Source organism: Vitis vinifera, chromosome 7 (genome assembly GCF_030704535.1).
Source record: "Vitis vinifera cultivar Pinot Noir 40024 chromosome 7, ASM3070453v1".
Taxonomy (NCBI): domain Eukaryota; kingdom Viridiplantae; phylum Streptophyta; class Magnoliopsida; order Vitales; family Vitaceae; genus Vitis; species Vitis vinifera.
In genome coordinates this window covers 22,323,980-22,339,474 of record NC_081811.1, presented here as the reverse complement: position 1 = coordinate 22,339,474, position 15,495 = coordinate 22,323,980, and the positions used below count along the sequence as shown (strand labels likewise).

The following is a 15,495-nucleotide window of genomic DNA, read 5'->3' as shown; positions in this document are numbered from 1 at the left end:
TTCATATTCTTAATTATTTTTTAATTTAAAAAAGTTTTATATTAATGACATACTTGGTTTCATTTTTTTAATTAAAAATCTGAATTTATCAACATATTTCTAATTTTTATTTTAAAAGGAAAATTTTTGAGGTTTATATAGTGAAGTCCAATCCTTCCCCTAAAGAAAGACAAAGCCACCAATCCCCATGGATAGAAGTGCTTGCTTTTAAGAAGCCACTGGTTTCGAGCTATGAAACAACCAAAGAAACAACTTCCAAACACCGTTACAAAATAAATCCAAAGAACCCAGCAAGCCACAAAACCGCTATATATACAAGTTAGAACACGTATATGGCAACCCCAGTCTGCTATCCCTGCAGCTTCCTCCTTAGTCCTAAGCAATGGATTACAGGATAACTAAAGCCCCACCTTCATCCTCACTCGCCCAGAAGGTGAACCACCAATCACCAGGTGAAGATGGGGCTGAAACAATGAGTTCAGTCACAAGCCACCTCTACTTAAGATCTTCAGAAACCCTTGACAAAGATGTGGTCCTCCGACGCATTCGCTATCACAAGGTCCGCACCAGGGTCCGAGCTCTGCTGAGCACCTCACCATCTTCCGTTACGGTTGACAAGGACAAATGGGTAGATCTACAGGACGACGCTTTCTCCAATCCTTGACCGCCCAAGAGGGATCCATTTATATGCTACTAGTTGCTAAATAAAAATTGTTTGATTTCAAATTATGTGGTATTTTTTGTTAAGGTGGTCTCAGCGGTTGCAAGGGACGAATCCACAACTCCATTGTCATTTACCATCTCCTTCTACATGTTCATCTTTTAAACATTTCTAAGTAGGGTATAAGAAAAATCCGTCTGATGCCAACAAATTATTATAAGAACACATGGATTTTATCAGTCTAAAGCCCATGACATCCCTGGTAAAATTTCTATGGGTTCCACCGACAACTCTTTTAAATCTTTGGAGTGGATATATTGGATGACAATATTCAAGCACAAATCTCTCTGAAGTGCTCATCGAATTCGATGCAGCATAAGGGAATTGAGACATTGAACCCTTGAACAGGCAGAGTCAGTCATCAAGCGATGCATGTGGGGTTTCTTATCTCGTGTAGTCTCCTACTATTTCTATAAAATAATAATAATAATAATAAATAAATAAATAGAATGAGTGTGCCCTTTTTGTTGTCATTGTTTATTTTATAAGTGGGGCCTGTTTTATACATATAATTTTAAAATTTGTAAAAAATAAGACACTTATCCAGAGATTGGAATGAAAATCTCGTCCATTCCATTCCAGCATCAAATCCCACCCTCAAGCTTGTAAAGTCAAACCAAACACAGGGGTGTTTGGTAAATGAGAATAGGAAGTGAGAATAAACATCTCATTCATTTTCTCCCTTATTCTTATATTTGAATAAATGTTAAGAGATATAAATGGAATAAAAAATTATTCAAGTAGAAATCAAATCTAACTTATAAGTCAGATTTGAATTCATCAAAAGTAGGTGATATTCTGATTCATTAGACTCATTTGATAATATAAAATAACCCAAATTTACTATTTAACCCTCTTATCTCTTCAAACCCGATGTTTATCTTCTTTACAAAGCTAGAGACTCATCCATCATCCATTTCTATGGAACAAGTGATTCTCCCAAACTGAATCAATCATATCTTGCATGACATTCATAAAAAAAATTTCAATTTCTAATTTCTAGGGTTTTCAATGAAATTTGAATTTTTTTATTTCCTTTTTTGAAAATAGAAAAAACATTTACTAGCTTTGAGAATTTAAATATTATAATAAATATATATATATATATATATATATATATATATATATAAAATATAATTTTATAACTACTTAAGCATGACAAATTATTCAAATTTTTAATAAAAATAATAATTAAATATTTGTACATTAGAGTTATATGATTTTTTATGGTTAATTTTTTATTTATTGAGTATATATATTTTTTTAGTCTTATTATTTAATAACAAAAAAACTCTCAAATTTTATTTTTTAAAAATAAAAAAAATTATTTTAAATTATATGAAAGGATATCATTGTAAATTTATTTCTTTTTAATTTTCATTCTTATTATTATAACATTTGAATGGAAACAAATAATCATTCCAATCTTGCATTCCTAAGTTCATCCAAATGCTAGAAATGGAATCATCAAATTCATTTCTATCCATTAAGAAATAGGAATAGAAACAAAATATTCATTTCAATTCTCTATTCTAACGTACCAAACACCCCCTGTACTCAACTTTTGGATTCCGGCACTTTGTAAGGAGACTGATCCCATGCGGCTGAGAGGAATGGCCTCACAAGCTGATGGTCCTAAATCCATTCTAAGCAGTGAAACTCCTTAAAGAAATCACCTTATGATTCATTCCTAAGTAAATCTCTGACGGCCACTGCAAGTCCATGGATGATCCTTACTAGAACACCCAAACGCAGAACTAAAGGACTTTATTCTACACACTGACATAAAATTATAGCAGATAAAAATGGCATGGGAGCTCCTATAGTTGATGGGACTGGTAAAGAAATAACCTCTCATTGTACACTTATCTATCCAGAGCATAAAGCAAGGGAACTATATATAAGAAAGTGGGCAAGTGGGGAAATATTCTACCAAAAAGAAAAAGGATAAGTGGGAAAGAGGCCGCACTTGTATTCTAATGGCAAGATAAGTGGATCTATGACCATTGAGTAAAAAACATTGAATTATCATATCATTTTGGGGCATCCTTTCTTGGTAAACTTGCACTTCGTGATGACTTGCTTAAATTTTCCTAATAAAAAAGGCACCAGAGAGCATTGCTACTTGGTAGAGCCTATAAAATGAAAGAGAAGTTGGGAAGACTGTTGGAATCTAGTAGGATTATGCATAGTGCATTTTGGTGGATCCTCACATGTTTATATATACCTCAAATTATATATATTGTATAAGACTAGCCATGAGCTAAAGTCCATAAGAAAAATGGAGGTATTTCCAGTGGTGGTGAACAATGCAATTAATAACACAAGATGTTAAACTCATAAAATATGTTGATCATGAACAACCATGTGCTTCTGATGGAGCAGGGGTAGTGCAAAAATAGCATTAATATTACAGGTTAGAGTTGATAGGTGCAAAAATAGCATTAATACTCAATAAGCTAACATTCTAGCTCCTCATTTCTTACTTAACAAGCCAGATGTTGATAGGAGGCGGAAAGCTTGGTTAGAGTTGTTCAAAACTGATGTCGACCTTGAAACATGCATTTTCTTTTTCTTCAAAAATTCCAAGGCGTCTTGTAAGCATGGAGGAGGTGGTATGTCCTTCAGTATAACAGGATCTGGCCTGCAATAATAATTGAAGGAAAAATAAATATTTATTTCAATTTCTAAACTACATGAACCTAGAATAAACCATTCTTCCATCAAGATAAAAGGAAGAGGTCCCTCACCCATTGCCTCCGGACTTTTTCCTCTTTGAGGATGGCTTTTCCACGGCCTTCTCTTCTTCAGAGTCCGATAAGAAGACTTGCCTGCAACAAATATGTCCTCCAGATTACAAACTCATGCCAAGAAATCAAGCTCCATAACATGAATGAGAGAGAGAGAGAGAGAGAGAGAGACATACTTCTCACGAGTGGCAAGGAGTTCAACAACGTTGTTTGGAAGCATTCCTCCACTAGCCATAGATTCCTGGGCCGTGTCATTTTCAATAACATCTTGGACATTTTCATCACCTCCAGATGTGCGTGGTGTTTTTCGTTGAGCCCATTGTCTGCGACGTTCTTTTCCTTCTCGAACAACCCTAAAATGAGATAATTACGTCAAGTCATCCAAAATATAATAATTCACCTTTAGTTGTGTATTTGACAGCAGAATTTAAAGATATTAAGACAAATTTAGGCATCAATACTGCAAAGGCATAATGAAATTTAAGACTTGCAGATGAAATGGCCATTCAAGATTTCTTGAAAGCATATGCCAGATTATTATGTGTGTTCTTTCCCCTTATTTTTCCTAAATTTATGCCGAACTTGAATCACAATGAACTGTGCTATAGCTTATATAATTCTGCTTGGGTTGATAACTTCAATCAGGATTTAGAAATTATTGGCAGCTAATAGTAAAGAGGGTGAACCTCATTGTTCAGATGGTGAAAAACATGTTTGGTGGAAAGGTGATCCCAAACTGCTTCAGTAATGAGCCCAAGATAAAACTGTAGTAGAAGGCATTTGGCGTAGAGCCTAGGCTGCATAACTATGACACAGATTAAATCCACAGCTGATATGCAGTCACAAACTCCTTATAGAAAACGTGAATTTCAAAAATATTATTAGAATGTGAACCTAAGGTCACATTGAGGCAGAAACTTTTTCACACACCTCCATTAGCTTTTAAGAGGCCTAAGCTCCATAGAATCCTCTTCTAAACTCCAATGTAAGTGCCATTCTGAATTAGGAGATTACTGAACAGAAGCCATCTCTTCTATGGAAAATAAAAATAAAAATTGATGTGCAAGTAGATCTTCTAATACTTGAAACCAGGCACATGGCTTACCAACAACGCTAGACACACTATTTCCATAACCTTATGTTCTTAACAACATACAATCATGTAATCCTAGCTCTTAACACCATCCAATTATGTAAGTAGTTAGAAGAATTAAAGCAAAGAAAAATGATAATTTCTCTAGCATATTGCTCTGGAACTGACAATTAAGTCACAGAATTAATATCAAACGAAGGATGTCTAATTTCTCAATAATAAACATCAGGTGATCTTGTCAATCAACTTTTGTCACCATCAAATCACAAATTACTAAATATGAATAAAAAAAATAAAAACCATAACAAAAAAAAAAAACAGAAATTGATGAACTATTATAATGTCCTTATGTAGAATGCCATCAACTTTCAATCTCAACTAAAAGATGTCTAAGAAGATCTCAAGGATTAATTTAAGCCAGAAGCAGGTAAACATACATTTCAATGCATACTCAGCACTCCAAATAAATAAATACCAATCTTCAAAACCTCTTGAAAAAAAGTGCCAGTATGTCCAAACACGAATGAAATAATGTTGCAACCTTCTATCGGTATAATCACAATATTCACTTTTAAACAAACAATTGTTCAAGGGCACCACAATGAAACAATTAAACAAATGATCATTCAATGATGTCTCAATGTCATTGCCTAGGTGCTACTCACAAAGTAAGTAGCTTTTAATAGCATAATTAATTGGAACAAATTTACAGAACCATTATGCACATCAAAAGGTTTCAGAGGCTCGCAATCACACCCAAGTTCAAACAGAACAGAAATTATAGGCTTATAGCTCTATTTGATTGATGAGACAATGCAAACAAAGAAAAGACGCTAACATTTCATGATTTTCGAACCCAGAAAATACCCCCAAAGAAAAGACGCTAACAACTGATCCTAATTCACCACCCACTTGTTCAGGTTGAGTTGAGATTTTCACCTTATGCAACCAAAACAACATTTAAAGATTTTTAAAATTAAAATAAAATAAAAAGGATTAGGTTCAAAATTGCAGTTTTTTTTCTTTGTTTTTTCTGGGTTTTCTCGGCAATCAAACAGCGTATTAAAAAAGAGAGCCAGAAAAAAAAATACAAAACAAAAAAGAAGAAAGCATACCTAGCCTTATTTTCTCTCTGAACTTTTCTTATCTCTTCGTCTTGTCGCAGTCCCTGCAACGAAAACAAATAAATAAAATCACAAAATTTCGTTTTCGAATTAACATTTTGTGGATGTTTCTATTGATTTCAAGAAACAATGTAGAGTACGAACCTGCTCGGATGTGAATTCTTCGGGAGCATCGGAGTCATCATCTCTGTCCGACATCTCTCTATTAGGGTTTAGGGTTTTGGGTAGATCAACCGATGAATTAGATTATCAAAAGAAAAGTGTTATTGCCAGAACTGCTTTTGTTGCTTCCACGGTCCATTAGTTGCGGATGTCCAATGAAATTGTTGGGCATGATGTGGAAGAAACTAGATGGTTCTGGCAATAGTATTTTCCTCACTAGCGTACGGTGGAGGAATCCGCACTGGAACCAACCGCGTTGGCAACTTCTCCGGAACATTGGGTCTCGTATTACGTGGCCCATGGGCCATGTCTATGGAATTTTGAAAATTAGGACTCCTCCGAATCGCGTCTAAGATGAGTCCTTTCAGAATTCAGCCCAACCGAATGGCCCAACGAACAAAAAAACAGTTGAAAAAATGATTTTTGTTGTAAAACAAGGATAAATATAATGCAAATCAAAGAAGTAGAGATAAAATATATCTTACTTTGATATATAATGTGGAAGAAAAAATCAAAGAAGAGAATTGAGAAAGTGAAAGAAAGAGAGAGAGAGAGAGAATGAGAGGAAGAGTTTTCTTTCTTTTTTTCGAGATGCTTTTACATGGGGGGGTAAGAAGCCTTTTATAGGCTTCATAATATGAACCCCCATTACTCATCTTAAAGATGAGTAAATGGAGTTCATAATGGTCATCAATGTGGTCATTCATTACTTTTCATTTACAACACTCCCCCTTGGATGACCACCATATTAAAAGAATATGTCTCATTAAAACCTTGCTAGTAAAAAACCCTATAGGAAAAACCTAGCGAAGGAAAAAGAGTACAATATTCTTTTCTAGGTATATTAGGACTGCCTCGTTAAAAACCTTGCCAATAAAACCCAGTAGGACAAAACCTGGACGAAGAAAAAAAAGAGTACAGTACACTAACACCCTTTTACAAGCATACTCCCCCTCATGTCAATATCCTTGAGTTGACGCATTCCAATCCTGTGTATTAACTTCTTGAATGTTGAGGTTGGCAATGATTTTGTGAATAAATCTGCTAGATTATCACTTGAGCGTATTTGTTGCACATCAATTTCACCACTCTTCTGGAGTTCATGTGTATAAAAGAATTTTGGTGAAATGTGTTTAGTTCTATCTCCTTTAATATAACCCCCTGTTATTTGTGCAATGCATGCAGCATTATCTTCAAATAATGTTGTCGAGCCACCTTTGATAGAGGAGAGTCCACATGATTCCCGAATATGCTGGATAATAGATCTTAGCCATATACATTCACGACTTGCTTCAGTATTTCTGAATGATTTGATGATGTGGCTACCATTGTTTGTTTGACAGATCTCCATGAAATAGCAGTACCATTGCAATTAAACACATACCCTGTTTGTGACCTGCCTTTATGTGGATCTGAAAGATATCCTGCATCTGCATATCCAAGCAATTGTTGTTTTGATTCCATTGAGTAAAATAAACCCATATCAGTAGTTCCGCGAAGATAACGCAATATATGTTTGATACTATTCCAATGTCTTCGAGTTGGAGCGGAACTGTATCTTGCTAATAAATTGACAGAAAAAGCAATGTCTGGACGTGTACAATTGGCAAGATACATAAGTGCACCAATAGCACTAAGATATGGTACTTCAGGACCAAGTAACTCTTCATCCTTTTCGCAAGGACGAAATGGGTCTTTTTTCACATCAAGTGATCGGACAACCATTGGAGAACTTAAAGGATGCGCTTTATCCATATAAAAACGCTTCAAAACTTTCTTAATGTATGTTGATTGATGTACTAAAACTCCATTTGGAAAATGCTCGATTTGCAGGCTGAGACAAAATTTTGTTTTTCCAAGATCTTTCATCTCAAATTCCTTTTTCAAGTAATTTGTTGTTCTTGTGAGCTCTTTAGGAGTTCCAACAAGATTTAAGTCATCAACATACACTGCAATAATTGCAAATTCGGTTTCTGATTTCTTAATGAAGATGCATGGGCATATAGGGTTATTCACATACCCTTCTTTTAGCAAGTATTCGCTAAGGCGATTGTACCACATGCGTCCAGATTGCTTTAATCCATACAAGGATCGTTGTAACTTGATTGAGTACATGCTACGAAGCTTTGTATTATTTGCATCAGGCAATTTAAATTCTTCGGGGATTTTCATGTATATATCATTATCAATGTTTTAAAAACCGGATCGGTCCGACCGGTCACCATTCCGGTCCGGTCTGGCCATTTGGCCCGTAAAGAGGTTGAGCCGGAATCGAATCGGCTGAACCGGCGATCGGACCGCCGAACCGTCCGACTCAATCTTTTTTTTTTTTTTTTTTCTTTTTTTTCCTCCCAGCATCCACGTGGTTGTTCCCATGTTCGCCAGTCACTGGAGCGTCGTCCCTCTGGCAGCAGCCCCCGCGCGTTGGAAAGCCCTTCCCCGAAACGCTGCAAAGCCCCGTCGCCTGCCACTCAACCCCCCCTCCCCCGCGGCTGTTCCCATTGTCGCTGGCAGTGTTTGAAATATCGAAAAAATTTGGCGATATTTCTCAAAAATCGTGGAGTTAGGGTTTGTGAAATTTAAATCCATTGGCATAAAAGCAAAGAGACCCCTGAACAGATCCGGAAAACACAAGGAGCAAAAAAAATAGCAATTTTGTTGGTTTTCCTTGGGGGTTTTGAACGGATTTTCTCGGAAATCAAACGAGGATGAATTTTCCCGGAAATCAAATGAGGGATGGATTTTCTTGGGAACCAAACAGGGGTTGCAAAGAAAAAAATCAAAAACATGGATTAGTAACTGCGAGGATTGAGAGTGGCAGAGGAAAGTAGGGCTTTTTACCTTTTACTTTTAGGGATTATGTCGTCTGGAGGGCACCTTCAGAGAAAAGTCAGAAAACTGAAAAGGGCTTCTTTGCCTCGAGTGAGAGAATTCCTCCTTATAAATAATTATTAATTATTAATAATTCATCTTAATTTTTATTAAATCAAAACCATGCTTGAGTTCAATGCATTATACCATTGGACTAGTCTTTGATAATATATATTTAATTTAAATTTGTTAAGGTTCATCATTAAAAAAAAAATCTAATTTTAATTATTTTATTTTAAATTATTTTTAATCTATTAATAAAAATATAAAAAATAATATTATAAATTATATTTTTTAAAATTTTTTAATAATATATAAAAATATATATTTATGACGTCACCGATTCAACCGCGGTTCGACCACCGGTCCGACCAGTGAACCGTGAACCGGTAACTTTTCCGGTTCAATGACAGGTCCGGTTCTGAAAACATTGATCATTATCCATGGATCCGTATAAATATGTTATAATAACATCCATGAGACGCATATCCAGTCCATCTGAGACTGCCAAACTAATTAAGAAACAAAATGTGATTGCGTCCATGACGGGAGAATATGTTTCCTCGTAGTCAATACCAGGTCTCTACGAGAAACCTTGTGCTACTAATCGCGCTTTATATCTTATGATCTCATTATTCTCATTACGCTTTCGTACAAATACCCATTTGTACCCAACAGGCTTTACATCTTCAGGTGTTTGGACTACAGGTCCAAAAACTTCTCGTTTTGTTAATGAGTTTAATTCTGCCTGTATAGCTTCTTTCCATTTTGACCAATCATTTCTATGTCGACATTCTTCCACATTTCTTGGTTCGGGATCTTCATCATTTCTTATGATATCAGAGGCCACTTGGAAAGCAAAAATATTGTTAATAACAATATTATTTCGATCCCATTTTTCTCCCGTTTGTACATAACTTACTGAGATCTCACAATTTTCAGGTACCTGTGCCTCTTCAGGGGCTTCTCGTTCAATATGTGGATCTTCAGGGGTTTCTTGTTCAATATGTACCTCTTCGGGGGCTTCTTGTTCAATATGTACCTCTTCAGGGGCTTTCTGCATTATTTGTGCCTCTTCTAGGGCTATAGATTTATCAATTTTAAACTGATCAGTCATTTTGATGGCCTCTTCTAGAGTGCCAAGTTTTTCTTGGGTTCTCCTCTTCCGGGGAGTTACATCCTTTGAGCCGACAGGTCTACCACGCTTCAGGCGTATCTTAGATTCATTTGTTAACTGTCCTACAGGGACATCAATCGGTGCTGGAGTATTTGCAGCCGGGATATGTGACTTTGTCACTTTCTTTGTATCAATGAATGCATCTGGTAATTGATTTGCAAGATTTTGCAAATGAATGATCCTTTGAACTTCTAGTTCACATTGATTTGTACAAGGATCAAGATGGGTCATAGTAGATGTCTTCCGACTAATTTCTCGCCGTTCTTCAGGAATCGACTTTTCTCTCCCTAATGATGGGAAAACACTCTCATTAAAATGACAATCCGCAAAGCGGGTTGTAAAAACATCGTCTGTCAAAGGTTCAAGATATCTTATGATAGATGGAGAATCAAAACCTACATAAACCCCAAGTCTTCGTTGGGGACCCATTTTAGTGCGTTGTGTAGGTGCAATTGGTACATATACTGCACAACCAAAGATTCGTAAGTGAAAGATATTTGGTTGTTTTCCAAGCACAAGTTGTGAAGGGGAGTATTCATGGTAAGTTGTAGGTCGAATACGGACTAAAGCTGCAGCATGCATAATAGCATGTTCCCAGGTGGAAGTAGGTAATTTGGTTTTCATTAGTAATGGTCGAGCTATTAATTGGAGACGTTTGATGAAGGATTCTGCTAAACCATTCTGGGTATGAGTATGAGCAACAGGATGCTCAATATTTATCCCTACTGACATGCAATAGTCAATGAATGTTTGAGAAGTAAATTCGCCAGCATTATCAAGACATATTGTCTTAATTGGATAATCTGGAAATTGTGCTCGTAATCTGATTATTTGTGCAAGGAGTCTAGCAAAGGCTACGTTACGTGTAAAAAGGAGACAATCATGTGACCACCTAGTAGAAGCATCTATTAAGATCATAAAATAACGGAATGGTCCACATGGTGGATGGATAGACCCACATATGTCCCCATGTATTCTTTCTAAAAAGATTGGTGACTCAGATATGACTTTAGTAAAAGATGGTCTGATTATCAATTTACCTTGTGAGCAGGCAGCACATGAGTATTCATTGGGCGAAAGAATCTTCTGGTTCTTTAATGGATGCCCATGTGAGTGTTCGATTATTTGACGCATCATTGAAGACCCTGGGTGACCTAGCCTGTCATGCCAAAGGACAAAAACTTTTGGGTCGTTGAACTTCTGGTTCACGACAACATATGATTCAATAGGCTTTATAGTTGTATGATACAACCCAGAGGAAAAAGCCGGGAGTTTTTCCATTATAAGCTTCTGGCCAGATATAATAGAAGTAATATAAAGATATTCTACATTATCTTCATTCATAGTTTCAATATGATATCCATTTCTACGGATATCTTTAAAACTGAGCAAATTTCTTCTGGATTTGCTAGAATATAACGCGTCATTTATATGGAATCTAGTTCCATTTGGCAATGTTATGTTTGCTCTTCCAGAGCCTTCAACTAAGTTTGTAGTACCAGATATGGTACTTACATTAGCTTTTATTAATGTCAATTCGAGGAAATATCTTTTATCTCGAAGAATTGTGTGTGTGGTCGCACAGTCTGCGAGACATACATCATCCTCATTCATCTTGAGACCAAATAACACATGGATTTCAGATATAACAAAAAAACAAGGCATAATGTAAATAACAAAGTAAATTAGATGTAAATATAAGACATAATAATATATTATTTTATATATAGAGTAACATCAATCAATGTTAATTTTTTCATCATTTATCAAATGGTCTGTTTTTTCATTGGGACCTCCAAAGAAATCAATGTCATAGTAGGTTAGGTCCAATCCATCACCATCGGTAAAGTTCATCTCTATCTCTTTTCCTTTAGCTTTTATTGATGCTTGGTAAAGGTCGACCAAATGTTTGGGCGTACGACAGGTACGCGACCAATGCCCCTTCATACCACATCTATAACAATTATTCTCATGGTTCTTAGGAGGTTTATCTTGTAAACGCTTCCCATTTTCTTGTATTGTCTCAGTATTGTTCCACATCTGGTGGTGCAATGAGGCTTTCATTTTCTGAGAATTATTACTATAAGAACCATGGTATCGAGGATTTCTTCCATGACCATGACCACGACCACGTCCTTGTCCTTGTCCACGTCCACGAGTTTGAGACGATATTGCATTCACTTCAGGGAATGGTTCAGATCCAATTGGACGAGACTGGTGATTTCTCATCAAAAGCTCATTATTTTGTTCAGCAACAAGAAGACATGATATTAATTCAAAATATTTTGTAAATCTACGCTCTCGATATTGCTGCTGCAGGAGCACATTCGAGGCATGAAACATAGTAAAAGTTTTCTCTAACATGTCTTCCTCTGTAATTTTTTCTCCACACAGCTTTAATTGAGAGTTGATTTTGAAAAGTGCAGAGTTGTATTCACTAACAGTTTTAAAATCTTGCAACCTTAGGTGCATCTAATCATATCGAGCTTTTAGGAGAATCACAGTTTTCTGGTGGTCATATCTTTCCTTCAAATTACTCCATAGAGTAAAAGGGTCCTTTACCGTAAGATACTCATTTTTTAAATCTTCATGGAGGTGATGGCGAAGGAAAATCAATGCTTTTGCGCGATCCTGTAGGGATGCTTGATTTCCTTGTTTGATCGTAGCTCCAAGGTTCATTGCATCAAGATGTAATTCAGCATCAAGGATCCAAGATAGATAGTTCTTTCCCGAAATGTCAAGTGCCACAAATTCGAGTTTTGTGATATTCGACATTGTCAAATAACTTCATATATATGACAAAACAATATTATTAAAATCAGTTATAATAACTTGATAGCATTGGTATAACTTTGATTATAAACAAAATCAAATAATTTGTTTATAACTTTTAACAATATGTAACAAAACAAATCAACAATAATATAAATATGTAAAATTTTATTCTATATAAATAACTTCAAGTTTAAGATACGAGAATTACCTTCAGAGCAATTCGTGCTGATAACGTGTTATAAAACAAGGACAAATATAATGCAAATCAAAGGAGTAGAGATAAAATATATCTTACTTTGATATATAATGTGGAAGAAGAAATCAAAGAAGAGAATTGAGAAAGTGAAAGAAAGAGAGAGAGAGAGAGAGAGAATGAGAGAAAGAGTTTTCTTTCTTTTTCTCGGAATGCTTTTACATGGGGGGTAAGAAGCCTATTATAGGCTTCATAATATGAACTCCCATTACTCATCTTAAAGATGAGTAAATGGAGTTCATAATGGCCATCAATGTGGTTATTCATTACTTTTCATTTACAATAATTTTTTTATTTTATTTTTTAAAAAAGAAACACATGATTAGGAAATAAATAATTATAAAAAAAAAATAGAATATTCAAATTAAAGTTTTTATTTATTTATTAAATTGAAAATTCCCTAGAATCCGTCTCATCGTGATCTTTCGTTTTGAGTAGTGCAAAAATAATAAGATTTTGTGATGTGCATGTGACGGGTTAAAGACATTTCATTTGCAGACAAACAAATTAGTGGATGGAAATCCTTTCCAAGAATTATTTTATGCACTGAAATCTTAGCCATCAGGTCAGAATATGGTAATATCATGGGACTTAACCCTAGTCTTCAATCACCCGTAGCAACAAGGAAACACCCTGTCAGATATGGTTGTCGCAAGGAGATCTCCTACAGGCTATACAGCATATTCCGAATGGAAAGAGTAGTACTCTGAAAGTGGCTCAGGCTCCACCCACAGTCCAGTTCTTTAGAGAAGCAAAGCCCGGTGGCTCCACCCATGCCACAAAACTGAGAAGTCTGGACATCAAGTTGGCCCAATTGACTCCTGCTGCCCCTTATATCACCATTATTGTGCCCAAATATAAGGGGCACTCAAGCTTCCCCTTCCCTTTGGGAATAAAGGAGGATGTGGTCCATGTGGATGACTTGTCTAGCAGCAGCTGTAGGAGTCAAGTATTTATTGATGTATTGACTCTAAAGAAAGAAAGGAAAGGCCAACATCTGGTCCGTGAAAGCAACAAACTCGTCGGATGGTGTGGAAAAGTATGCAAGGAAAATGAGAGTGTGAATGTGGCCAAAGACTTGCACATGGCCTATCTCATTTAGATCGCGGCCTTCGGTAGACTCAGAAATAGATTGCTTTCATTGGACCTCCAATCAGAAAAGGATGTACGTGGGTGAGCTTTATTTATTTATTTTATCCAAATAAATATTACATTTGCCACATGGGACCTGTGAGCCACACCATTTACTCAAATTGATAAATGTCTTTACCAACATGGCATCAGATCCACACCAAATCATACTTATGGTAACATTATATGAATCATTGTCAGTAATTCCATTATAGAATAGGCCCTTGAATTCCTGCAAAATCTATCCCCACTACATGTCCCGACGAAATGGTAAAGTTTGGCCTGTGTTTGGTTTCCATCTTTTTCAAAACACAACCAAATCCAAGCATACGTGGAACAATACTATATGGAAGTGGATTACCTAATTCATGAGTTGATTCTTGAAACCTATATGCCTCACAAAATGGGGTGGTGCAGGTAGGTAAATCTACACACACCTTGTCCCCTATATATGAGCCTAGCATTTACACCAAATCCATGATAACCAAATGGATTGTATGACACTACGTATTTCAACCTTATCTTAAACAATGGCACGTTTAATTTCGACTCTTGGGTGCATGACACCATATGTCGGTATCCATGACCTTAAAAATTAAACTACAATGGACTAGCAAGCTCTCAGCTAAAAGCCCGTCAATTTTCCAATGTTTGGCGCCCCTTCCCATTCCCACCTGGTCAAATAATACTGCATTCCGAACTAATTTTAAGCCAAGCCCCTCGACAATTTGAACATTCATTCACAGCCTTGCCGTATATGGGTGTCGGAGCAATTTTGCTAGAAGGGTTTGGCTTCATGGATTTTGAAAAGGCAAATGCTAAGTATATCAATAAACTTTGATTAAGATATAAAAATGCAAACAAATAAAATTATGGTACAAGTTATAAGACTTAAAATTATGTGTAATATTACCTGATTGATAATATCTTTTAAATACTTATTAATGAAAATATCGTTTAAAATTATTGACGAACCCGACAAAAAAAGAGAAACCACTTCAATCCATCTATTCCAATTTTTTTATGGGAGTTGCACCTTCCTCGCAACTTCTTTTTTTGTTCACCTACTTTCCTACCCTCATCTTTTTCTGTGTTGTTCCTTTACACAAAAAATGGGTTTGTAGTTTTGTAATTTGATAAGATAAAGGAAAAGTAGATGGACTAGTGCAAAGCTTGAGGGAATTGAATGAGTCAAAATGATGGGTGAAATAGGAAAAGCCTATGGAAAACGTGGACTGAACTTGCAAAGAGAGGCGACAACTCATCATTTATCATAAGCTTGCCTGAATACACCTTTTGCCTTTGCCAGCAAAATTGAACCGCCCACAAAACAAAATCTGACTGAAATTTTATATAAATTATAAGAAAACTATTATAAAAATAAAAAAATTAAATTTATCTTAATAAAATTATTGATTCATTGATAAATAAATATTTA

At 35.7% G+C, this 15,495-nt stretch overlaps 1 protein-coding gene across 1 annotated transcript; it reads right to left on the bottom strand.

The window, feature by feature from the left end:
• Positions 1-3,036: 3,036 nt before the first annotated feature.
• Positions 3,037-6,130, bottom strand: LOC100240828 (uncharacterized). The gene is made up of 5 exons (XM_010654340.2): positions 5,833-6,130; positions 5,680-5,732; positions 3,648-3,824; positions 3,472-3,552; positions 3,037-3,365 (listed from the first exon to the last, which is right to left on the bottom strand). Exons 1-5 carry the CDS (start codon positions 5,884-5,886, stop codon positions 3,197-3,199), a joined length of 534 nt encoding a protein of 177 aa, XP_010652642.2. The 5' UTR covers positions 5,887-6,130; the 3' UTR covers positions 3,037-3,196.
• Between the last annotated feature and the right edge of the window lie 9,365 nt (positions 6,131-15,495).